The sequence below is a fragment of the Thalassophryne amazonica genome, chromosome 19 (assembly GCF_902500255.1).
Source record: "Thalassophryne amazonica chromosome 19, fThaAma1.1, whole genome shotgun sequence".
In the NCBI taxonomy this organism is placed as follows: domain Eukaryota; kingdom Metazoa; phylum Chordata; class Actinopteri; order Batrachoidiformes; family Batrachoididae; genus Thalassophryne; species Thalassophryne amazonica.
The window spans coordinates 63043595-63070983 of record NC_047121.1 but is presented as its reverse complement, the minus strand read 5'-3'; the positions used below and the strand labels follow the sequence as shown (position 1 = coordinate 63070983).

The window sequence follows — 27389 nt, the reverse complement described above, 5'->3', positions numbered from 1 at the left end:
TTTTTTCTGCAGACCTGACAGTTTGTTGAAGTTTGTGCCTGTCATGTTTGGAGGTAGAAGGAAACCAAACGGAGACTGAGATGCACAGGACAGACTGGATGATGGATGTGTAAAAGCCTGTCTGAAGTGGACCTCCCACATAAACTCCATCAGGAAAAAGGCACAGCAGAGGATGTACTTCCTCAGACAGCTCAGGAAGTTCAACTTGCCCCAGGAACTGCTCATCATCTTTTACACATCCATCATCCAGTCTGTCCTGTGCATCTCCATCTCTGTTTGGTTTCCCTCTGCCTCCAAACAGGACAGGCACAGACTTCAATGAACTGTCAGGTTTGCAGAAAAAAATCATTGGAGCCAGACTGGCCTGCATCCAGGACTTATACAGGACCAGGAAGCGAGCTAGTAACATCTCCACTCACACCCTGGACACACACTGTTTAAACTTCTCCCCTCTGGTTGATGTTACAGAGTTCTGTACGTCAAAACCACAAGACACAGGAACAGTTTCTTTCCACAGGCCATCACACTGAACAATTTAACCTGTCAAAAACTCAATAATTATACCTCATGCACAAACTCAATCTGTTTGTCTTTTTCTCCTTTGCACATATTTTTTTGCACATTTTATTTGCATATGTTTTTATTGGGAATTATTTAGTGTTTCCTGTATATTTATAAATGCTTGTACAAAGAGAGTACACTTCAAGCTGGAGTCAAATTCCTTGTACTCTTTGAAGGTACTTGGCAAATAAAGGCTATTCTGATTCTGATTCTGGCGTACAGAGGCAAAATTACAAAAACTGCAATTGTCCAAATATTTATGGAGCAGAATGATTGAAACAAGTAAGATTCCAGGCTTTTATTTTAATGCACAGACACTTTCTGACAGAAACATTGTGCAAAAAAAAAAAAAAAAAAATTGTCATCGATTTGTTGTGCATTCCGTGTTGTGCATATTTAGTATGAAATGTTTTGTTGTGTAATATGTAATTCGTTAATGGGGAAAGTTAACCAACATACAAACACCAGAATCAATGGCGGATGATTGACTTCTTGAACTACACTTCCCATCATGCACTACCCCGTGACCCGACTCTGACCGAGAGCGAAAACAATCCGATCAGCTGATCTGACCTGCCAACAAAATAGCGTAGGGCAGGCGGGGAGGGGGTTGAAGAACAAAACAATGACGCTGTTCGGAGGGATTTGAATGCAGTAACTCTTTAACAAAAACTCCTCGTTTCACGCACATAGAGCGGCGCAGAACCGAGCACTTGCTGGTGGCTGCTTGTTTTGGTTGCTATGTGGTTACAGCTCAGTTGGCAAACTGGATGCTAGCTGTCCCGTGAGAAACGCTCGGCTTTGTCGGCTCTCTAATAACAGATTTATTTCGAAAAGAGTTGTAACAGACCGTCGAAACTCGCTAGCTGTAAGCTAACAATATTCACTTGAAGTAACCGTTTGTCGTTGAGCGGCACTTTGCTAGCTAGCCTGTTGTTAGCATGAACGTTTTTACACATTCGCCTTTTCATTGTTTATAGGTACATGTTCATTATCTTTGTGTTTTAATGTATTTTATGACTTGATATATGGTAGTAAGTTGCTAATGTCTCTTCTTAAGCTTGAAACAAAATTTGGTGAAAGGGTCAATTCAATTAAAAAAAAATTGATATATTTAATTTACTGATTAATGAGTCTCAGTGTTAACAGGTTCCTAATCTCACTTGTGCACCTTAGTTACATTTCTGTCAAGGACAGCTGCTGTTTTGTTTGCTTGATAGTAGCTACGCTACATCTCTTTATTAAACCATTTAAGTGTTTGAAAATCATGCTGCAAAAACAAATGTAAGCTGGCTGCATTTTGACTTGACAGTTATGTGCCATATGTGGCAAATTAACGTGATCTGTACTGTGTACATTTGTTAGCAATTATGTTTTGAAGTGGTTCAAAACTTGTTCTCTTGAAGTTAGTGCTCCACCTACTGCCACAACTTGGTACTGCAGCTTAACCGAATATCACCTGACTGAAGTTTTGAAATACTATTGTAAATACTCTGTTGAGCTATGGAATTTTGAATGTTTTTAGAGATATTGCAGTGTTAAAATTGAGGTGTCTGTCATTTGTTGGAACTTGCTGGTTTTCTGGTCAACGTGCTTTCAATCCACTAAGCGCTAGTGTTTATTTCAGTTTATCTTGTATGAAGTGATGAGTGGGCATGGCTCATCTTCAGAAAAGGGAGTCAATACAAGTCTCATATGTCAAGAAAATTATGCCTGTGGTGGCTCTGAGGAGGCGGCCTTCGAGTGTGATGAGTGTAAAAGCTTGCAGTGTGTCCGTTGTGAGCATGAGCTCCACAATCAGGAGCGTCTGATGAACCATGAGCGGGTCCAGATAGGCCCGGGCCATGTCCCTTACTGTGACAGCTGTGAAGGAGGCAGTAGAGACCATGGCAAACGTTGTAGATCTGTGGTTCGCTGTCAGAACTGTAAAATCAACTTGTGTCATGATTGTCAGAAACGTACCCATAGTGGAGGCAATAAGAAAAAACACCACCTCACCTTCTATCCACCACCACCCAAATCTGCTGAGGTCAGCTCTGTCCAGCCCAATGCCCAAGCTGTTGATGAAACCAAATCTGAGCAAGCAAAACTCTTGGAGAAGGTATCCAGTTTCTTGCTGGTTGATGAGAATGAGAAGATGCAGGTGAGCTGTGCTGACAAGAACTAAAATTCAAAATGTTTGTGTTGCAGAGCCATGTTTTCTTGAGTGAATACTCAAGGTACAGCTAAAGATTATTGTCACTGTTAATTAATATATCAGTTGTTTTGATTAATCCCACGCTTTAGAAAATCTAGGCATGTACCCTGTAAAATACATTGAATGAAATGAGCAGTCCTACTTTGTGAACATGACAACTCAAAAAAACAAAAAGCGCTATCATCTTGTAAGTCTCCAGTTTGAAAGGGCATGTTGTATTATTTCAAAGAAGGTGGCACTGTCAGATAGGAGTTGGACTGTCAAAATATAGACAAAGGTTCAATTCCAGGTGTGTACTGCAGGCTACCTATCTGTGTCCTTGGACAAGACACTTCATCTATCTCGTCCCAGTCCACCCAGCTGTAAATGGGTACTCTCCTTGGCTGGTGAAGTAACCTATGATGGACTGGCATCCCATCCAGGGTGAGTCATAGACTCTTACACTTCAGTGTCTGCCGATGAGTCTGGCCCAATAGTGCACACAGCCTTTATAGGACTGTCCTACTTAATTTGACCCTGCTTCTTAGTGTATAATGAAGATAAGCTGATTAAATATTGTGTAATATTGATGCACAGTTGTTTTGCTATTGTAATATACTATATGTACCTGTCCACCAGCTGCTGGACATGTCTGGGATTGTTGCAGGGAATAATATTACCTTCATCCATTTATTTATTTATTTATTTTTTCCTACTCTTATCCGGGTCCAGGTCTCAGTGGCAGTAGTCCAAGCTGTACATTCCACGCTTCCGTGTCCTCAGCCAAGGACTTCATTAGATGCATGGTGGAAATTAGGAGCAAGTGTAGCGTGACGTTACATGTGCATGGTGCTTGAATGTGTTTCCCATTCAGTTGAATGGGAAAGTGCAACTTTTGATTGGTAATGTAGCTTAAAATGAATTTGTCAATTACATTCATTCCAAACCATAAGTCTGGTGGTCACCAAGGCCATTGCCGCTTGTTTTTGTAACTTTGAATGAGTTTTGACACAATCATTGTTTTGAACATTTTAAAAATGTATCAGAGATTGCCATGTTGATGTTAAAGCATCCTTTGCAGTCTGAGCAGAGTACTGCAGTTTTTCAAATGAGTTTATTTGAACTTCACCACCTACTCTGACTTTTACAAGAGTTTTAAAGGTGTTCGGAATATGTTTTATTGCAACTGACACTCATAATAATTGTGTAGCTGATAAAATTCCAGAAAATGGAAGATGTTGTTGTTCATTCGGCTGCTCCCGGTTTTTGTTTGGGGTCGCCACAGCGGATACAGCCAGATCTGCATTGGTAATTGGCACAAGTTTTACCCCGGATGCCCTTCCTGACGCAACTCCAAGTTTACCTGGAGAAACACACACAGCCGCTGGTGTTCCAAAGAGGTCTCCCATCCATGTACTAACCAGATCCTGCTCTGCTTAGCTTCTGAGATCTGACAGGATCAGGCTTACACAGAGTAGAGAAAACAGAAGAAAAATGTTTTATTGCAACTGGTCACGCTGAAAGGTGTAACTGTTGCATTTTGCCCAGCGAACCCAAAGATATTAATCTTACAATGGACTAAAAACAGAAAAGCAATAAATTCCCATATCACAGTACACTACAACTTTTTAAAAAATTCTGCTTTGATATATTACTTTGACAATCATTTGTCCTGATAGTCTATTACTTTATCTTGACTTTTCTCTTTTGCTTTGCCTTAGATAAATGATGAAGCTGCATTTGTGAAGAATCTACACTGCCAGCGTGAACAGCTCCTGAAAGTGGTGTCCATCTTTGGTAACACAGGAGAGGGCAAATCTCACACACTGAACCACACCTTCTTCAACGGCAGAGAAGTGTTTAAGACCTCTCCCGCTCAGGAGTCCTGTACAGTGGGTGTGTGGGCTGCGTTTGACCCCATCCACAACGTGGTGGTCATTGACACAGAAGGTCTCCTTGGGAACAGTTCTAAACAGGGCCAGCGTACCCGTCTGTTGCTCAAGGTGCTCGCCATCTCCGACCTCATCATTTACCGCACTCACGCCGACCGCCTCCATGATGACCTCTTCAAGTTCCTCGGGGATGCTTCAGATGCTTACTTAAAGCATTTCACCAAGGAACTGAAAGCCACGACGACCCGCTTTGGCCTGGATGTCCCATTGTCCTCCTTGGGCCCTGCTGTGGTCATCTTTCATGAAACCATTCATACGAAGCTGCTTGGCTCAGCCTTGTATTCAGGTAAAAGACTTCTCACATTAAGTCCCCCTCTTAATAGTCATCATGAAACAACCTGCTTGAAGGATTCAACTTAAAAGCATTTTATTTTATTTTATTTTTGTTGTTTTATCATCATCATCTTCAACCACTTAGCTGGGATCGGGTCGCGGGGGCAGCAGCTCTCGCACCAGACCCCAGACTTCCCTTTTCCGGGCCACATTGACCACCTCTGACTGGGGGATCCTGAGGCATTCCCAGGCCAGTGTGGAGATATAATCATTTCTCCATCTAGTCCTGGGTCTTCCCCGTGTCTCGTCCAGATGGTACGTGCCTGGAACACCTCCCTAGGGAGGCGCCCAGGGGGCATCCTTACCAGATGCCCGAACCACCTCACCTGGCTCCTTTCAACATGATGGAGCAGTGGCTCTACTCCGAGCTCCCCACGGATGACCGATCTTCTCACCTTATCTCTAAGGAAGACACCAGCCATCCTCCTAAGGAAGCCCATTTCGGCCGCTTGTACCCTATAATATAGTTCTTTCGGTCATGACCCAACCCTCATGACCAAAGGTGAGAGAGTAGGACCACATTCCTGTTTTATTTATTTATTTACATTGCTAACCTGACATTGTCCACCTGGGTGGTTGCCATGCAGGACTCAAGGGACTACTGTGTGGTAGATGTGGAGATGCGTGATGCCCTGGACTTGACTTTTTCAATCAACACTTTTAGAATGTTTTCATAGTTTGGTTTGTTGGGTAGCGTTGGCATTAATCTGGGCTCTGCTCAAAATGTCATAGTGGAGGAGGAACTGGACTGACAGGCAGCGTTCTCAGTCCATTTATATTGCAACCAGTTCCTGTAGTCTTGAACGTTGGTTGGAAACCAAAAGAAGGACATCATATTTCGAAGGGGCTAAATGAGTTTTGTTCACAAATTAGCTGGAATTTGAAGCTTTGACATTTGGAATAAACTCATAGTGGAACATCTGCTTATTTGAATTGAAAGGAGTCAATTGAATTGGTACAAACATTTGATTAGGATGTGTCCTTCTAGCCCCCCCCCCCCCCCCCCCCCAAAAACAACAAACAAAAAAAAACATGTTCAACTGCAAGAACTGAGAATATCATTTTACTCTGTTCTGGCCTGGGAAGATTATGGTGTCCCGCAGAAAGAGGTGAAGGATGGAGTGAAGGAATGCGACAGCTGACTTACCCTACTTAAACAGCCTGGTTGTGGCTACACGATGAGAAATGAATAGTTTTTGAGTGATGCTGCTACCAAACACACACCTGATCATTAATGTGAAACATCACTGAACTCCCAATTTTCACACCATTGAGAAATGACATGTTAGGCTGCCTGAAAAGTGATTTGCAGGAATCAGTGGACCAAAGCACCTTCATTTGTTGTATTTGATCAACTGAAAGGAGATGTCTGTATTCTGGGAACACTGCACAGTTAGCTGTATTTTATGTTTTAGACAAATCGGAGTCCGTAGGTCGGCTGATATTGGAACGCTTCAGGAAGGTTTCCCGTTTCCCAGAGGCCTTCAGCTCGGTGCAGTACTGGGGCACACAGACTCTCACCCCCCCGACTGACTTCCAGGGCCTGCGGAATCATCTGGAGCATCTCCTGGATAACAACATCACACGTTCCCCGCGCTCGCCTGTGGTCATATTTAAAGCCCTTCAGGTAGGGCTTAAAAATTCTGTATGAAAGTGGCTGAGTGTAGCAGTAAACGCAACACTGTCCTGAATTGACACATAAGTTATATAAATTACTGTGTGTTCCTGAACTCAAATGGCAGTTTATATCTACTGCTTGCATATTTTGCAGGCACTGAGTGAACGCTTCAATGGTGAAATTGCAGGTGAACTAGTAGCTCATAGCTGTTTCTTTCCGGATGAGTACTTCACTTGCTCCAGCCTGTGCCTCAGTTGTGGGTCAGTAGATTTTTCTCTTCTTGGTAGTGTGTCTGTCAGCAGTTCTGCTGCTGTCGCTTGCTGTATTAAGATTCTGACTTTTGTTACTTTTGACACAGATCTGGTTGCAAGAACAGCATGAACCACTTAGGAGAAGGCGTGTGCCACGAGGCGAAGCATCGTTGTCGTTATTCAGTTCAGTATGATAATCGCATTTACACCTGTAAGGTGAGCGCTGTAATTCAGATACCGTATATCATGATGCTACAGCTACAGAATGGCTTTGCTGTTGTTATGTGGAGGCAAAAATGATTTTAAGTCAAAGTGTCTGAGGCTGCTTGTGGAAATAAAGTCAAGAAATTGGCAGATTAAAATAACAGGCTTTTCATTCGAGGCCTCGAAGACACATGCAATAGTCAAAATCAGAACAGCAGGATTCAGAATAAGTGTGTGTGCCCAGAGCATATCTGAGGGTACTCTTTTGTACATTCAGAGAAAGACGGGTTTTGCTGCAGTCAGTCACGTACACATTTACCAGTAAATGAAACTTTGAATTTCCCATGAAAACTCTCGCTGAAAATGAATGTTATCACAGTTTTTGCTATGCAGGGGATGGGAGGAAAGGTCAGGCAGAAACAATGTGGTTATTGATGCAGCTGCTTATCTCATTAGGTTACATGGGGCCTTCAGTACAGAGTTAAATGCAAAGGTTTTAGGCAGGCTATGTGTAAGACATTAAATGAATAATTTTGACACTACAGTTACTTTTGTTACTGTTATTACTTTTGTTTCACTGACATGATCTGTTGCTTTAGGCTTGCTATATTGGTGGGAAGGAAGTGGTAGTCATCCCCAAGACCTCAGCTTCCTCAGACTCTCCTTGGATGGGCCTTGCTAAGTACGCCTGGTCTGGGTGAGTAGCAGGGGCATGACTTGCATAAGTTAGGGTATGTTTCATATTTATTTATTTATATAGCCCAGTTATACCACCAGAGTCACCTAAAATAAAAAAAAAATTCCAAGAGATTAGGCTTTATATTCATGTGTTTGCAGGTATGTTATTGAATGTCCCAGCTGTGGAGTCATTTATCGTAGCCGTCAGTATTGGTATGGGAACCAGGACCCTGTGGATTCGGTTGTCCGCACTGAGATCCAACATGTATGGCCAGGGGTAAGATAAACTAATGTAATGTGTTTATGTAGCAAGGTGATATCCAGATTGAAATATGTTCCATTTGGACAGTGGGGAATCCACCTTTGATGACTTGGTAGAGCATTGATCTCCTGAATGAGATGCTTATGTTGGAATCCCATCAGGAACCATGGTGTAGGTCAGGTGTAGGAGCATGTGGTGGTGCCATTTGTCACCATGAATTCGCCTTGGGTCCTAGGTGGAAACCACCAAGGCAGACAATTGGTCCATTGACATCCCTTGGAAGTAACAGTGTACTTTCACCATCCTAGTGAAAAGTGAGTGTTTCCTTGGCTCTCTCATTCCACTGGACTCCTCAACACCCCCAGAACACTCCACATGTCCAGAATGTCACCATGCATGTGATACATCTCCATAGAAAGCTGTTGGACACAAAGTCATTCCAGCTGTACCTAAGGATCCTCTGAAGACACTTAGGACCAAAGAACCAAAGACATCTAGTCATCACCTCAGGTCACTGATTAGCGTACAAGTCTCCAACTATACAGTAAGACAGGAAGCATCACAATCCTAAATACTTGGGCTTTTGCTCTCTTGCAAAAAATGTCCAGTGACCTCATGGCAGATATACAGTATCAATTTGGTTACAAATTGGTGGCAGGTAACAATGTAGTTCCAGTTACAGGTGAAGGTTCTTAAATGCACCTGTGACCTTGGGATGAGGTCAAAATTTGATGGAAGATATGTGGCAAGGCACTGATAAACTGGCATCCTGTCCAGGGTGTACCCCGCCTCATGCCCTGTCACTGCTGGGATTGGCTCCAGCCTCCCCATGACCCTTAATTGGAGTAAGTGGGTATAGAAAATGGATGGAATGGATATGTGTCAAGGTGAAATCCAAATTGAAATTTGTTCTTACTAGCTTGAATGAGGGATTCCCCTTCAGCCAGTGCCTTGAGCAAAAGTCCCCACCAGAGGGCACAAAGATTTACAGTGTTATTTACAGTATATAATGCAGGTTATTCACTGAATTATTCATCTAAGTCACACACTAACATTTAAATTTGTTTTTTTTCCCCCCCCCAGTCTGATGGTTTTCTGAAGGACAACAGCAATGCAGCGCAGCGTCTTTTGGACGGAGTAAACTTGGTGGCCCAGTCTGTTTCTGAGCTCAGTGTCAAACCTGCCAAGGCTGTCACCTCTTGGCTGACGGATCAGATCGCCCCAGCTTACTGGAAACCCAACTCCCTCATCTTGGTGAGTAGCACACTCAGCCCACCCACCACCAAGAGCCAAGTCAACACTTTCTTTTCCAGAGGGATGTTTACAATCTGCATGTTGCGCAACTCGTGTTTGCTGAAACTCCCCTTCCCTCTAGCTGTTGGTCAATAACTTTATTTATGCCATTCCTTCTCTTGTGCAAGGTGTGCCATAAGTGTCACACAGTCTTCCAGGACAACGACACCAAGCATCACTGCCGTGCCTGTGGGGAGGGATTTTGTGATGGGTGTTCTTCCAAAGCCACACCTGTTCCTGAGAAAGGGTGGGGTGTCGCTCCTGTCAGAGTGTGTGATGTCTGCTTTGAGCAGAGAGCATCATGTGCAGGTACACACACTGTGGCAAATGTGTGTTGATTAGGACACTATTTAACACAAGTGTGAGCTGTACCTTTGGTAAGAGCAGCTTTTGTTGTTGTTTTATTTAGAGCTGGTAAACATGGAGCATGAGGAAGATGAAGGTGGAACTCTAGCCAGGAAGGTTGGAGAGGCAGTGACTAACACCATCGGTGTTGTGGTCACTGCTATTGACATCCCACTTGGTGAGTCTTGCCCCCCCCCCCCCCCCCCCCCCCCCCCCCCCCCCCCAAAAAAGCAAAAGGCTGGGTTTTCCTTCATGTGAACATACCACTAAATGAGCTATTTACACATTTGAATGTTGGAGTCAGGCTTTTGTATAAAAAAGTAAAAATCCTAAAATGAAGCCCTTTAAACTCGCAGTGAAAACTAAACTAATCTCTACAACATGACAATGATGCATAAGCAGTAATCATCACTTTTGCAGACAGTGTTCTTCAGTCAATTCAGGGGATGGACACATGAACATTTCCAAATCACTATGTTTCTGGGACTTGATTTACATCAGTTCTTAAGAAATGCAACCTGTAGGGTACTGTTTGGTAAATATGTCTGTAGGATGCAGTTCTCAAAAAATGAGTGCTTGTGCAAGAAGGAGATGAGTGAGCAAAGACACCTGGAGAACTCTAAAGACGTTATAGGCCTATAGGATGTTGTGTAACTGGTAATGCAAAACTTGCACTATGGCCCTCGTCAAAGTCACTCAAATCTTTATGCCTTCACATTGTCCAGCACATCATGTTTGAGAACAAAATGTGAGCTTGCAGCCTAATATATTCCACCCAGTGACGGGTGCTGTTGTATGGAGATAATCAGTGTTATTCAATTCACCTGTAAGTGGTCAAAACATTATGGCTGATCAATGTATCTGCCACAAGCAGGTGACTCCTTTATATCATCATGTTGGCATCTTCTGCAGTCACTAGGGTCCTCATCACCGAGACACCTGAGAAACAAACCACATGGCCAAAAACGTCTTAGCAGCCGCTCCCCCACTGTGTAACTGTTAAGGGCCTTAAACGCGGCGCCAGTTGAAGCCAGTTGTTTTCTATGAGAAGTGTTGTGCAAACGCCGTGTCACCGTGTGACATGCAAAAACTGAGCTTGCACAACGCTCCATCTGGAGCGCACACCGCCGCTTAACATCAAACTTAATGCGGTGAAAGTTCAGCTGAATACAACTTTCACTGCTGCATGCTGTTAAGTCCAGTAGAAACAAGGCATCAGGTCAAAACACGGAAGACGGCAGAGTGCTGAAATTTGACAGGAACATCAGGTCTGCTAATTTACACAGCAGTTTTGTAAAGAAAATCCTTACAAATTGTTTTTTTTTTTTAACCTCTAAATTAATTTCACATTACTGTTTATTTTTTGAAGTAAAAAACATTTTTTTTACAATAGAAAATTTGCAGTTAAAATTGTTTTACGTTAAAAAAGGATTTTTTTTTTTTAAAGAAATCTTTGTTCATCTGTAACTCAAAACCATAACCTGCCTGTTGTTGTTTCAGATGAGACAATTTCTTGATTAATATAATGATGAACCTGGGACATTTATTTTTAGACAAATAAAATACCATGAAAAGTAATGTATACATTTCTAAGTCTGGTAGATTCATTCATTCATATCTACATTTCAACCAGGAAAACAGACACCATAAATAAATATAAATACTTATTATGAACAAAACAGGAGATGATGTAACAATAACTGTAGTGTGTCTGTTAAAGATTAATGCATTTTTTCTACAGTCAAATTTCATTTGCTCTTGATGAGCTTGGAGTCGAGCCGCTGCTCCTCCACGTCGAAAGGAGTCAGTTGAGGTGGCTCGGGCATCTCTTCCGGATGCCCCCTGGACGCCTCGCTGGAGAGGTGTTTCGGGCACGTCCCACTGGGAGGAGGCCCTGGGGAAGACCCAGGACATGCTGGAGGGACTACATCTCTCGGCTGGCTTGGGAACACCTTGGGGTTCCCCCGGAGGAGCTGGGGGAGGTGTGTGTGGATCGGGAGGTCTGGGCGGCTTTGCTTGAGCTGCTGCCCCTGCGACCCGACTCCGGATAAAGCGGAAGAAAATGGATGGATGGATGGATGGATGGATGGATGGATGGATATTTGTCAGCAGCACATGTAGTCATGTGACATAAACCTCATGATATCACTTTTTAATTTAGTCATTTCAACATTTAATTATGTCCTCATGGACTGTGTGATTGCTTTTAATGTTGTAATTAGGACAGAGTAATTACTAAAATATAATTTTGACTATTCTAGTGATTGTGAATGCTTTGAAATTATGCACAATAGGGGCGGGGCTTCTACCTTTGCAAGTTGAACTTTGACTTCATGGACATGTTTAATGATTCATTCATTTAACATTAAAATATAAAAGGAAATAGCTTTTTCAAATAATAAAATAGTTGCTTTAAAAGAGCCTTTGTTTTATTTAGAAGCGTAGCAGCAGGTGTTGTTTTTCAGAGATAAGTGAGCTGGACTCTCAGGACATTTAACCAGATGAAAGTTTCCTCTGCAACTTTGACCTCTTGGTGGAGATTTTGGAGACACTTTCCTCACGTTTTCAAGAGCAGAGATGTTCTCTTCTTCCGTCTGGACTACAGGTTTTGGTGTGCAGCTCCATCAGTGGAAGGTTTGAAGTGCATCTTTATTTGCAAGTTTCTCTGCACAGAAAATGTTGAAATATTCCTGATGTGAGACAAGTGAAAAAATATATTTCTTAAAATATGAAGAAACTAAAAACAGTGCTGTGCTGTTTTCTTTAAGGTCTGATTATGTGATTGTAAAAAAAGTTAAAATTTTAAAAAAATCTACGTTATTTATTTAGTTATTGAGACTGTTCATGTAGTCAATTAAACTGTTGTGTAGATTTATTTGGTAAAAATAGGTCGAACAATTTACTTATTCAGCATACTAATCAGTGGTGCAATAACATCATGCTTTATTTTAAATAACTCTCACACTTTTGCAGAAGCTCCATTGCTCAAACTGGGTGTTTGTATTTGTTCCAAAGCAAAGAATTTTGGACTGAGTGTGTCCGCTTGATCACGCCGGCTGCTGTCTCTCTCCCTCTGTTGAGTCTGTGTGTCTGGTTCTGCTTCAGCTCTGTCTGGCCTCACTCCGAACAGTCGCTGAAAAAGTTCCTCCCAGCAGGGTGACGTCCATCACTAGTTTTTTACTTTTCGCTGCTAATCTTGTGGTTATGACTCGTACACTGAGTGTTTTGCTTTTTATTTAATTCATTTTTTCAGTAACACCAGAGTCTTCACAAACATAATTCTGCCCATTTTCCTCATCCACTTGTGGCATTCACAGTACACCAAGCGCAAACTGAAAGGGCCTTTACTCCTCATCAGTCTTCCTAAGTAACTGTTGGTTTGGCACAAAGTCATTCCAGTAGTATTCAAGGATCCTCTGAAGAGAGAAAGTACCAAAGACATCCAGTCGTCACCTTAGGTCACTGGTCCAGCTTTCACAACCACACAGTAAGACAGGAAGCACCAGGACCAGAAACCCAGACACTCTGATTTCCTGCTTATATTCTCAATTTGGTGAGTGATGGACAGAAACCCGTGAAGTGAGTTAAGTGACAGAACACAGCAATGACAGCTTCTCCTAATTGAGCAACACCATTCTTTTCAGCAAAGCCTCAAGAAAACAAACTAGTAAAATGTTTTTGATTGTATTGCCATCTGGTGGCCGATGTGATTGTTGACAGTAATAAGTAAAATCAATGACTTTTTTTTTTCTTGTTTCTCAATTTCTTAATTTTATTTGCTAAGAGGGACAACATACATTAATGAACATTTTCTTTTTAAAAGAAATGAAAATGTAAATGTACACAATTGCAGCCACAGGCTGATTTCCATTGTCAGTCCCCTTGCCACATGGCCACATTGTTGTTTGACATGTCAGAGGTCTTGCATTAAGCCAGCAAGCCCTGATTAGTAGCATGAGTCCCCAGTGACCTCTTACATCTTAGCCTCTATGTATAATGCATTCTGTTGACGTGCTTATGAGCTAAATATGAATTCCCTGCTGCTGTACTTAATGCAAACATACTACAGACATGTAATGCATAGAAACATTTGCTCTTTTATGAACAACGTTTTAATAGATGTAGTGCAACAAGTAACATGTAAAAAAAAAAAAAAAAAAGGGTGGGTAAGAGCATTTAAGGCTAAGTTTGCCACTGAATTATATTAAAATGACATATTTGAATGAAGTAAATATTCACTTGCAGGACTTTCCATTTTTCCCGCAGCAGAAATTTTTCTCTCCTACAAATTAAAGTTCTCACACACGCTTAGCCTGGGAACCAGACATATCTGAGAGTTCATATTTCATTTGCTTTGGCAATACATTGAGAATTATTCTGGCTGTGCCACAACAACACATGCTGGCTACAAACCTCCAACAGGATAATGTTTAGGTAAGGTGTCCCAGTAATCCCAAAATGATTCTCCAGCCTATCAAGTAGAATACGATGATCCACGGTATTAAAATGCAGAATGCAGTGGCTCAAAGAGATTATTCTCAGTAAGGTGTGAAACCACTTTTTCCAGAATTTTAGAACAAAGTGATACTTGTAGGTTTGATATCGGCCTATAATTTTTCAGTAGACTAGGGTCAAAATGTGGTTTCTTAAGTAATGGTTTAATCACTGCAGATTTTAAACATTTAGGAACAGATCCCGAGGTTAGTGACAGATGAATAATTTCCAATGCAGTAGGCCCAAGAGTGGGCCACAGGTCCTTAAACAGTTTTGTTGGTATTGGGTCAAAAAGACAGGTTGTGCTTTTAGCACATATTACAAGTTTAGTCAGCACGCCCACTGAAATAACATCAAATTCAGTAAATCTAGGTGATGTATCAGTGATGGCACCCACCTCAATAGCAGGGTGTAGTGTATTGTCAATCCCAATAACATTCATCCTTACATTCACATATTTTGGCATGTTTATTTTACACACACACACACACACAAAACAAATCTACATATAAAAGAAAGTGCCAAATATTAAAAAGCTGTTCATGGAAAAAATATGTGCAACAAAATCTTGCAAACAGCTTTGCTTCTTCCTGAAACACAAAAAAATTGAATGTAAAATCCTAACATATTTCACTGGGCTGCAACTAACTGTTATTTTTATTACCACATAATCTGATTATTTTCTGGATTAATCGAAAAATTGTTTGGTCCAAAAAATGGTGGAAAATTATTTCTCAAAGCGCAACATGAAGTCCTCAAATGTCTCGTGTCCACAACCAAAAACTGTCAAGTTCACCGTCAGAGAGGAGTAAAGAAACAGAAAATATTCACATTTAATAAGATGAAAAAAGACTCAAAACTGTTATCGATTACCAAAATATTTGGCTGTTTTATTTAATGATTAATTACTAATCTGTGCAGTTATATTGTACAGTGTGTTCCCGTATTCAGCTAATAACTCCAGTCTGATTCATACTGAAAACGAGCAGCATAAGGGCTGCGTAAACTGCTCAGTAAATAACTCAGAAATGCAAACTCAATCTAACGGCTGTGCTGAAATGCAAAACTAAATTCCTCTCTCAGTTCCAGTACATTCTGGTACAGTTTTTGCAGACAAATAACATTAAATGGACACAAATGGGATGCATGTGAATGTGCACACAAAAGAAATTGAGTACACATTCCCGTGTAGGCCTCCAGCTAAGGTTAGCTGATGTAGTCAGCTGTCAAGAGGCTCAGCCGTCAACGAACAGGTCAAAGGTCAGAGCATTTCCTGTTACACGTAACCTGTGTTAAATCCTTTGTTGTTACAGTTTATCTGTACAAGCAGCGAGCAGTAATGAGTCTCGTGTAACCACAGTTTATTTGCTGACTGGGTTGGCAGGTTCTTTCAGGAGTGCCTTTTATAGTCAGTGTTTTTACAGTTGGTTTCTTCCCAACCATAAGTTGTGAGATGACTTCATATTTTCCAGCTGCTGTAGGCTCGTGTTTACTGACTGCGTGAATACCTGCAAATGCCTTTGATGCACTAAAAACATAATCACACTTCAAAACCGTCCGAGAACTGCAATAATACCAGTTTTGCTTCAGTCGCCACAAAATTAGCTTACGTTTTTCCAAAGACAAATCTTGTTTCCAAGTTGTCATGGTTACCCTACCCAGGGCAGCCAGGAGTTCACTTGACATCTTTGAGTTACAGGCTTGAGACAAAAGCATATTGGATGATACTCACGTATACTGCAGTCAATCAACAGCTGCTAAATAACTTAATTATGTGACTTAACTTAATTATGGAGAGCAGTTAGCCTCAAAATGATCCTGAATATGTGTTACATCAAATAAATGCGCCCTATGATACACACACATGCAGTTTGATCTTGTAAAACAATTTCACCAAAACAGATGCCCATGCTTCCTGTCTGTGTCCTTTGACAAGGCACTTAACCAACCATCCACCCAGCTGTAAAAGTGTGTACTGGCCACAAATGGGGAAGTAACCTCCATCAAACTGGTGTCCCATCCAGGAGGAGTTGACGCTACAGAATCTGGAGATAAACACTGGCACTAATAGACCTCAGGCCCGATATACGTAGGACTTCTTTACAGAACTGAGCATTTCACTTTTCAAAACCTGCCTGTGCATTCAAATATCTAAAAACATGTGACATTCTTTGCATTTATTTACAGATTTTTATCCCTCCCGTATAAAATCCGGGAGGATGTAGCGATCAGCATGTCTTTGCATCCGTTTTTGCTTGTTAGCATGATATCTCAAGGACCAGTTGACCAATTTCATTCATATTTAGCATAAGTGTGTACCTGGGTGATCCCTGACACTTTGTATTACTGATTTGACTAGCAGGTATGCCATCTCCTGATGACTCTGTCACAGGGGAGGTGATGGCCTAGTGGTTAAAGTGTGGGCTTGAGACCAGATGATCAGAGGATCCTCTGTTCAAATCCCAGTCTGATTGGAAAATCACTAAGGGCCCTTGGGCAAGGTCCTTAATCCCCTAGTTGCTCCCGGTGTGTAGTGAGCGCTATGTATGGCAGCACCCCCACATTGGGGTGAATGTGAGGCATTATTTGTAAAGCACTTTTAGCGTCTGATACAGATAGAAAAGCGCTATATAAATGCAGTCCTTTTACCATTTCTTAAATATGCTCTTGGATCACTCAGGGCTCGACATTGCCATTTGCTGCTGGCCCGGTGAGATATATATATATATATATATATATGAGGTCTGTTAGAAAAGTATCCGACCTTATTATTTTTTTCAAAAACCATATGGATTTGAATCACGTGTGATTGCGTCATCCAAGCTTGAACCCTCGTGCGCATGCGTGAGTTTTTTCATGCCTGTTGGTTGCTTCATTTGCCTGTGAGCAGGCTTCTGCTCTTCCTCTTTCCATGACAAAAACTCATGTAACAGTGAAATGTGCCGTTCATTTCTAAACTGGATGCTGTCTTGATCTGGTATGTCCTCTGACTAGCACAGGAATTGTGAAAAGACATGGACATCAGCACTTTTTCCGGCACATTAAGACAGACGTGCGGAGGAGTTCGGCGCGTCGTGGTGCAGCCGCTCGGTGCAAAGAAACTCTGTGATGAAGCCTCACAGGACATGTTGGGGCATGTCCAGCTCAAGCTCAATTTCTCAGATATTCACACGACAGAAAAGCAGCCGGAATCCGTCTGAAAGCCGTCCTGAGAGACCAACACCGAGGTGGTTTTGTGCTGCGTCAAGAGCGGCACGGTGGCGCATCCCTCGGCTTCTTTTTCCATGAAAAAAAAACTCCTGTAACGGTGGAATGTGCCAGAAAAAGTGCTGATGTCCACGTCTTTTCACTATTCCTGTGCTAGTCAGAGGACATACCGGATCAAGACAGCGTCCAGTTTAGAAATGAATGGCACATTTCACTGTTACAGGAGTTTTTGTCATGGAAAGAGGAACAAAGGCGGAGGAATTCCGCGCGTCGCGGCGGAGCTGCATGGCGAAAAGAAACGCCGTGATGAAGCCTCACAGGACATGTTCTGGCATGTTCAGCTCATGCACAATCACAATCGGATATTCACACGACTGGAAAGCAACTGGAATCCATCTGAAATCCACCTTTAAGCCTGTAATGAACGGCTCCGTGGTGCGTCCCTCGGCTTCTTTGTCCATGAAAAAAAACTCCTGTAACGGTGGAATGTGCCGGAAAAAGTGCTGATGTCCACATCTTCTGCCTTTTTGTGAAAGTCAGACGAGGTCCTGGATCAACAAAGCTTTCACGTTGGAAATGATCTGGTTGTTTGTGCGGGGTGTCAGCCTGTCGATGGGGGCTGGGAGCGCGCTGCGCTCTCAGCAGTTGTGGGCCATCCTTAAAGGGGCAATAACACCCCGTAATCTGTTTAATCCCCATAAAATCGTCCTTGAAAGCCATATTAATTTTTCGAACGGTGTCCACCTGGATGTCTCTTACAGTTTCTGGAAAAAAATTGATGCAGCAAAGATCCATATCATTCAGACATTTATTCGCAATAAAAAATAGACGAGAGGGGTGGACCACACCTCACTCAAAGCCTGCTCACAGGCGAATGAAGCAACCGACAGGCATGAAAAAACTCACGCATGCTCACGAGGGTTCAAGCTTGTCTGACGCAATCACACGTGATTCAAATCCATATGGTTTTTGAAAAAAATAATAAGGTCGGATACTTTTCTAACAGACCTCGTGTGTGTGTGTGTGTGTATATATATATATATATATATATATATATATATATATATATATATATATATATATATATATATATATATATATATATATATATACACTCAACAAAAATATTAACGCAACACTTTTGGTTTTGCTCCCATTTTGTATGAGATGAACTCAAAGATCTAAAACTTTTTCCACATACACAATATCACCATTTCCCTCAAATATTGTTCACAAACCAGTCTAAATCTGTGATAGTGAGCACTTCTCCTTTGCTGAGATAATCCATCCCACCTCACAGGTGTGCCATATCAAGATGCTGATTAGACACCATGATTAGTGCACAGGTGTGCCTTAGACTGCCCACAATAAAAGGCCACTCTGAAAGGTGCAGTTTTGTTTTATTGGGGGGGGATACCAGTCAGTATCTGGTGTGACCACCATTTGCCTCATGCAGTGCAACACATCTCCTTCGCATAGAGTTGATCAGGTTGTCAATTGTGGCCTGTGGAATGTTGGTCCACTCCTCTTCAATGGCTGTGCGAAGTTGCTGGATATTGGCAGGAACTGGTACACGCTGTTGTATACACCGGTCCAGTGCATCCCAAACATGCTCAGTGGGTGACATGTCCGGTGAGTATGCCGGCCATGCAAGAACTGGGACATTTTCAGCTTCCAAGAATTGTGTACAGATCCTTGCAACATGGGGCCGTGCATTATCCTGCTGCAACATGAGGTGATGTTCTTGGATGTATGGCACAACAATGGGCCTCAGGATCTCGTCACGGTATCTCTGTGCATTCAAAATGCCATCAATAAAATGCACCTGTGTTCTTCGTCCATAACAGACGCCTGCCCATACCATAACCCCACCGCCACCATGGGCCACTTGATCCACAACATTGACATCAGAAAACTGCTCACCCACACGACACCACACACGCTGTCTGCCATCTGCCCTTAACAGTGTGAACCGGGATTCATCCATGAAGAGAACACCTCTCCAACGTGCCAAACACCAGTGAATGTGAGCATTTGCCCACTCAAGTCGGTTACGATGACGAACTGGAGTCAGGTCGAGACCCCGATGAGGACGACGAGCATGCAGATGAGCTTCCCTGAGACGGTTTCTGACAGTTTGTGCAGATATTCTTTGGTTATGCAAACCGATTGTTTCAGCAGCTGTCCAAGTGACTGGTCTCAGACGATCTTGGAGGTGAACATGCTGGATGTGGAGGTCCTGGGCTGGTGTGGTTACACGTGGTCTGCGGTTGTGAGGCTGGTTGGATGTACTGTCAAATTCTCTGAAACGCCTTTGGAGACGGCTTATGGTAGAGAAATGAACATTCAATACACGAGCAACAGCTCTGGTTGACATTCCTGCTGTCAGCATGCCAATTGCACACTCCCTCAAATCTTGCGACATCTGTGGCATTGTGCTGTGTGATAAAACTGCACCTTTCAGAGTGGCCTTTTATTGTGGGCAGTCTAAGCCACACCTGTGCACTAATCATGGTGTCTAATCAGCATCTTGATATGGCACACCTGTGAGGTGGGATGGATTATCTCAGCAAAGGAGAAGTGCTCACTATCACAGATTTAGGCTGGTTTGTGAACAATATTTGAGGGAAATGGTGATATTGTGTATGTGGAAAAAGTTTTAGATCTTTGAGTTCATCTCATACAAATGGGAGCAAAACCAAAAGTGTTGCGTTTATATTTTTGTTGAGTGTGTGTATATATATATATATATATATATATATATATATATATATATATATATATATTTTTTTTTTTTTTGCAAATTCTATTCATTTTAACATTGTTTCTGGTGGCAAAGTCGAATTTCTTCACATCATCTTTGTCTCACGCCACGCTTCCGCAGAGGCTCGTGAAAGCTCTGCTGAAGAAACAAGATTCCAGGTCAAAGAAATGTATGTTGTCCGTGCGTGGAGCGTGCATTGAACAGGGTTATTCAAGAGAATATAGTTCAGTGTAATTTCCCCCACTTTTTTTCTCCCCTCACTTATCTCCACAGTTCCTTATTAATATAGCATACATCAGAATCCATTAGTGCTTCACACCCAAACAGTTGGTGGCGGCAATGCACCGTGTTGGTTTGCAAACCGCCAGTAAACACAAAACAAGAAAAAGAAGCAGAAGTGGAACGTGCATTCAGCCTTTTCCGTTACCGATCTTCGGCAATCTTTGTGAGCATCTTTAAATTCTCGGCGCGGGAAACTGCAGCAAACGAAGAAGATGCAAACAGAACAGAACACTCTGAATGAATGAAACTCCAATATGTTTAAATTACAGCCACCCAAACCCAGACAACCGCCAGCAAAAAAGCTCAGTTCCAACTTAAAAATTCATTCACAACTCTTAAATGGTTAGTAAAATGTAAAATAACTTAAATTAGTACGTGCATGCGAGGTCAGTTCCTTCCAACATAAACATATTATTCCTGAAGTTGCAGAGGCAATTTTCATTATTTGTATGTTTGTGCATAGACCGCAAACCTATTGAAGATTGGTGACCTTGAGCTACTTTTTCTGTAAAAGTAGGTCGTTATTTGATCACCAGTTGTGCTGAAGCACGTTATGTGCACTTTCACTTCACTTTGGTTGTAGTTTGATGCACTCGTGTGCATCCCTGTGCGTATAAGCCGTAATGTACGTGCATCACTAGCCTGCCTCTGTATATCTGCACAATCACTTTCTGCTTCCTCTTAATACCAGTGCATCAGGTGTGCATGACCACCCTGCATTTTAAGACCAGCACATCCATGACTAGTGATGGGAATTGTTAAGTTTTTATCTCTCGTCAACATAATTGATTCTGCCTATCTGTCTGATTCTTTCCAGTTCCCGGTCAATTTTCTGTGTGTTAAAACGAATACCTAAAGGTCATTTCAGTGTGAATGCAGAAGAAGATTTGATAACGTCTGCCGCACATGATTGAATGAAAAATTTGGAACCAGTCCTTGATTCCAAACCTTACCCACGACTGCACAGATAAAAATAATTTATGTTGGTTTGTCCCATTTTTGCACACGGTGCCACAGTGGTTCAGCATGTTGATTTGACATGAGTTTCATGCCGGATGTCCTTCCTTAAGGATGTGTGTGATTTGGTGAAACTGAGGCATCATTGTACAGAATTTCCCCCTCAATCAAGGCCCTTTGTTGAGTCAGCAAGTTGATGATAATGAAGTGAAATGAGTGGACCCATGAAAGTGGGTAAAATGTGCAGACATGGGGTCAAATACTTTGCATTGTATTTAAATACAAATACTTTAGATTTTTGAATTCCAAATACAAATACTTTTCAAATACAAATACTTTATATTTTGAGTATTTCAAATACAAATACTTTCTATGAACTATAAACAACAAATCAACACAAAACTTATAAACCGGTGACAATTTATTGTGAAAATAGCATGACCAAATACTGTTGATAAGTAAAGGATTGAATGTTTTATCACAAATTCACTATTATAATATTACAGGCAATAATCAAACTATCACAATATATATTCTGTTTCCATCAATATTGCATCCTTTTGTATCCACCATATCACAAAATAATAATAAAATGGCATATCTGGTGTGTCTCAACACGGTGTCACAGAGATTCCCAAGTTTGAAAAAGTATTTGTAAAAGTATTTGGAAATACTTGGGATTGGAGATGTATTTGAAATACAAATACTTTGAATTTAAAATCAGTAAATACAAATACTCCGAAAAATATATTTAAGTATTTTCAAATACAAATACTTTTGTATTTGGCCCCATGTCTGCAAACGTGTTTAACATCTCTGTTCCAGTTTTGTTGCTGATTATTGCCTATAATGTAACCTATATGATACGTGTATATTTAAGACTTGAACATGAAAAATGGTATGAAGCGTCATCCCACAGTAGACTTTAATGGTTGACGCGTCAGCCTTCCTCACCTGTGACACCTCCATGTGTTATCATGACTAAACTAATAAGCATTTGCGTGTTTTCTCTAGGCCTCGTGAAAGATGCGGCTCGTCCTGCTTACTGGGTGCCTGACCAAGACATCCTCTCCTGCCACAGCTGTCGCCGCGACTTCACTGCCAAGTTGTCCAAGCACCACTGCCGCGCCTGTGGCCAGGGAGTGTGTGATGACTGCTCCCCGGAGCGCCGAGCGGTTCCATCGCGGGGCTGGGATCACCCCGTGCGAGTGTGCTCCACCTGCAACCAGAAAGCTGGAGAACTTTAACAGCAAATAGCCTTCTGTCCTCAGAGCAGCAGAGAGGAGCGCTCACTCCCTCAGCCAGCAGTTTGTCACTGCTTTACCTCCAGTACTCAAATGGTTCGGCGCCAATTCTGCATCAAAGGAAGCTTCTAGTCAGTGTAGCACATTGGGATTTTACATTTCTTGTGGCCTTGTAGAACAGCCAGAATACAGAAGAGTGTGAAAATGGTGTTTCCACTCTAGTAATATTTTAAATGTCACTGGCACATGTCCATAATTTTAAGGTTCAGCTATTTTTATACTACCTAAAAAAAAAAAAGTATAATTTAAAAGGATATTAGTACATTTAGAACTCTGAGTTTAGCGTTATTTCTCCGATGTATCATCTGTAATGTTAAGGAGATATTTTATATCCAGGCAGGTTCCATTGCATGCTGCATTGCAACATTTTAGTTTTTGCACTAAGCCATTTCCAGCTGTTATAGGCTGTCTGTTAGGAAGGCTACAAACCAGATATTCAGGTGATCGAGCTGTCTGCCCTCAACGTGTCTTGAAATTTGGGTTTCGATTGTGGATATCTGTGGTGCCAAAAATCATTCAGGTCACTGTGTGTCTACTGGTATGATGTTTGTAACTTATGTGACGTGTAGTTGTTTGAAGACAAAATGATGTTAGTACATTTGAAATGTCATGAAATTATGTATCGAAAGTGGAAAAAATACACTTTAGCTCTCTGGCATGCATGACACTCAACAACCAGTTGCCCTTTTTTTACTCAGCCTGTTTAAACCGCACGAGCTGTGTTAGTGAGCTGTTTGTTTTAACGCATACATAAATGGTCAGTTTTGCTTTGCAGATTTTCAGTATTTACATGTCAGTCTGTCTGGCTGGCTTTGCGGAGCTAAAAATGTCCGTTTTGTCTCCAAACCACTTTTAGGTTGATGCCTTCAGGTTTTCACCGTCAGTCTGATAAGCTCAAGACTGCTGATAAAGGTGACTGTATTTTTTTTAATAAGTTGTGACAGCTTACATTAATTTGTCCAATATTGAAAGCTGCTCTAACATTTTTGGCTGTTTCCTGTGTGACACTAATTACCATATATATATATATGTACTATATTTATCAACTTTAAGTGACGTGTGTCAGATACCCCTTCCTTCCCTATTTTTTGTTTATTTGTGTACTTCAGGAAAACAGAAATACACATACAATATTAGTGACTGAGAACTTCAATTAACATTTAAAATGTCTTGCATCCTGATTAGTTTTGATTAAAAACTGAAATGATTACATCTGGATGTCAATGAAAGCACATTGTGGTGGTTTAATGAGCTTTCACACTTGGCTGAGTTTGGTGTTTGAGTTTTCCCCGAGTAGCAACGCAGAACAAGTATTTGGCATAGCTTGGGAAAGGACAGTTAAACTCACATTGGTTTTGAACCATGTTAAAAAGAAAAATGGGAACATCACCAAAATCTTAACTGTGTAACGCAGGGAAGGAGGACTAATAGAAAGACAGGGGATGGGAATAGAGAGGAACAGTAGAAGCCAGTAAACCAGTAGTGGGCAGTATTTCTGGTGTTTCTATTTGTATTTACATATTGCAAATTGTTTTTTACTTCTACTTTTGATATTCGGTGTGCTTCTTACCCTCTATGCTGCTACGCATTACTGCTGGAACCTCAATTTCCCTGAGGGACTCTTCATAAGGGATTAGTAAAGTTCTGTCTAATCTAATGCATACTCAATTTAGATAGTGCTGGGTAATCTCTGTATATACCCCAGGGGGATCTTGGCATACTACTGCTGTATCTCAGCACAAGTCTTTAAAAAGTCTGAGGTAACTTGTCTTAATGTATACTCACCTCTGGTAGCTCTGGACCAGCACAACTCGTACCTCGGGGAGGTGCCTTGATGTATGACTCTGCATAGTTTGGCTCAAGTCAGGACAGGTCAGTTAAACTTGTAAAGATTTTGGATGCACATCACAACTTGCATATCTGGATGGAGGGGATTTAACTAGACATACTTCATGATGTCGCTCAGTACAAGTTGGGAAAGATCTGTTGAATTTGTACCAGTTTAAAACGTTTGAATTATTTGGGGAAGGTGTGTGTGGATTGGGAGGTCTGGGCGGCTTTGCTTGAGCTGCTGCCCCCGTGACCCGACTCCGAAATAAAGTGGAAGAAAATGGATGGATGGGAACTCTGTCAAAATCTAAACTAACTTGGCTTAATATATATTCAACGTTGGTAGCTGTGGGTAAGAGCAGCCCAACTCGTATACACCGGGGGGTTGTGTGCCTTGGCGTTCTAGCCCATATAGCTTTGCACAAATTTTGAAAGGTTGATTAAACTTGTACCAGTTTTGGACAGATAGTCAAACTTGTAACTGACAATGCATACTCAGCTTGGCTTGGGGTAGGCTCACCAAGTTTGCCCAGAGTGTATACCGAGTTAACCAAACTTATCCCGAGGTATTCCATCTTATACCGAGTTATGCTATGTTGTATATACAAGTGGCGCCCGATCACTTGAAAAAAACTTCATGCCAAACTTGGCCAGGTCTAAAAGTTGGTCACCCTACAAATTAGGAAAACTAAACTGCTATGTGCTGAGTTGTAACTTGGAAAGATACCCCCGAATCTGTGCCAAACTCATCCTATTGTGAGAATAGCTGAATTTAATAATCGTTTTGCTTTTTCTTGTTAGCAAAATTTTTTGAGGGTGCCATTTTGCAGATAATGGTGTTTATTTCATCTCTAAATACCTGAGTGTTTCATCACAAATGGCCACCTTTAAGATCCCAATCTTACAGGGTAGAACAGGAAGTAGGTCATGATGTCATATAGTAATAATAACACTACTGTCAAACTAAAAGTCAAACAGGAATATGCGTGTGTACATATATACATATGTATGTATGTTTGAAGTTGCAGCAGGGATGTGTGCAAACTTGCTGGATGGTTGCACACGATTAAGTTGTGTCAGTGCCTTTTTGTCCAAACATAAATTGAATTGCATTTGTATCTTGTATCGTGCTTGTGTGAGCAGCTGCAGCTTCTATCAAAATGAGAATCAGCTTATCGATGCTGATGAATGATTTATAATTATTTGAATAAATAATTAAATGCAAGCTCACCGTATTGATATTCTGTACCGTTTGCACTGATTGTTAAAGTGCAGCGATGGCCTCTTTAAAAAAAAAAAAAAGTGCTGAATTCAGTTGTGTACAATATAAATACAAGGGAAAACCCTTCAAAATAAATTTTGACAGTTTTGCACATAAACCACGCCCCTCCCGCGTACACTCCACGATGATTGGTCAGGAATTCCAAAGCAGGCTCTGATTGGTTGATTTCCTCAGGTTTCCCTCAGAACTGCAAGACGCCGATATTGCGTTACATTGGAGCAAAATGGCGGCTGTCATTCAGAATCCCCTAAAAGCGTAAGTAAATTAATTAGACACGGAGCTTTTATTAATAATTACTTTGTCGCCGAGTCGAACGCTAAAAAACAGGTCGCTCGTGCACGCCAGCCGAGTGTGCGTGACACAGTAAGCTGTCCAAATTTATGTTGTGGACTTCTTCACATGAAGTCGACCCGCACAGTTATTTTTAATTTCGCTGCATTTTAATGTTTTACTTTCACACCGTATAGCGACTTTGAGCTTCACCGAGTGTCGTCTTTCCTGAGCTGGATATATCACAAAAAAAAAAACTGTCGGCAGTGTGTCTTATTTGCCCCGCACCGAATTGTTAAAACCCGACATGTATTTATTTGTCCTATCGTGCTGTGTTCGGGCGGAATATCGTCTGACGTACCGAAAGTTGTTGGTGTGAATTGTCGACATGTCAACTTTGGCTCCTTTGAGCGCAGACGTGGTCAGAAACAAGCAAACAAGCAGCGAGGGAGGAGGAGGCATTTCGTGTGTGTGTGTGTGTTTGCTCGATTGCTGGCCAGATCGACAAAAGTGACAGCAGTGCAATTCACTGATCAAATATTTCTGGCTCTCCAACTTCAGAGGACTGTGTCTGCTTCCTTCCTTTATCCTTCTGTGTTCCACAGTATAAGTGGCCTAGTCATTGTAAAATTAAAGCCATAGGCGGCTGCAGAGGAGGGGCTTTGCAGGACTGTAGCCCCCCACTTGCAATTTTAGTCAGGAAGAAATTCCCGGACACATCTGAGCTGGACGGAAATTCCATCCTGGACATCCCCATATAACCTGCAGGTGTCGTGCCAGGTCTCCAAGCGCCACTTTTTCGTTTAGCAGTTTCGTAGTGCAGGTTTGTAGATTTAGCCTGCACAGTTTGCAACCCGTTTAAATGGTTTAAAGCCCTAGAGCCTATTTCACCAAACTCACATACTCATACATTATGATTTATTTCTCAGCTTGTACAAGGTCAAAAATGCAAAAGTTTGGATCAGCTAAAAGACAGATCCTAGGGGATGTTGTGGATGCAAAAAAAATGGAAGTAAATAATATTGGTAGGAGTAAATGGGTTTTTTTTTTTTGTTTGTTTGTTTTGGCCGTGGCTACGGGTACGGACCCGTATCTACAGAGACCGTTCTAAAGATACGGAGGGTGTCTTACCAACCAATCGGAATGCGCAAATATGTCCGTACCATATGCGGCTAAAGGTCTGGCAAGGCTTCAAAACTCATCCATACATTGTCCATATCTTCAGTGAACCTCGGTCTGTACCTTTAGAAGTCCCGAAGATACGGATGTACCTATCCTTAGCCACTTTGTTTTTGTTTTGTTTTTTCCCAAAAAATGAATTCCGAT

General features: G+C 41.6%; 2 protein-coding genes across 2 annotated transcripts in view; both read left to right on the top strand.

The window, feature by feature from the left end:
• The first annotated feature begins 1233 nt into the window (after positions 1-1233).
• LOC117532327 (zinc finger FYVE domain-containing protein 1-like) lies at positions 1234-23193 on the top strand. Its single transcript, XM_034195644.1, has 11 exons — positions 1234-2704; positions 4459-4975; positions 6438-6649; positions 6794-6900; positions 6999-7107; positions 7695-7792; positions 7933-8050; positions 9119-9289; positions 9457-9637; positions 9738-9851; positions 22392-23193. Exons 1-11 carry the CDS (start codon positions 2207-2209, stop codon positions 22622-22624), a joined length of 2358 nt encoding a protein of 785 aa, XP_034051535.1. The 5' UTR covers positions 1234-2206; the 3' UTR covers positions 22625-23193.
• A 2749-nt stretch (positions 23194-25942) lies between these two features.
• Positions 25943-27389, top strand: part of LOC117532329 (zinc finger protein DPF3-like) — a 72319-nt gene continuing 70872 nt past the window's right edge. Inside the window, exon 1 of the mRNA XM_034195647.1 lies at positions 25943-26048. Within this exon, the coding sequence (XP_034051538.1) occupies positions 26017-26048 (32 nt within the window). The 5' untranslated portion in view covers positions 25943-26016. The remainder of the gene's footprint in view (positions 26049-27389) is intronic.

Coding starts and splice junctions, on each gene's coding strand:
- LOC117532327 (XM_034195644.1), top strand. CDS start 2,207: ATGAGTGGGCATGGCTCATCTTCAGAAAAGGGAGTCAATACAAGTCTC. Junction 6,650..6,793: donor TCATATTTAAAGCCCTTCAG/GTAGGGCTTAAA, acceptor CATATTTTGCAG/GCACTGAGTGAACGCTTCAA. Junction 9,852..22,391: donor TGCTATTGACATCCCACTTG/GTGAGTCTTGCC, acceptor TGTTTTCTCTAG/GCCTCGTGAAAGATGCGGCT.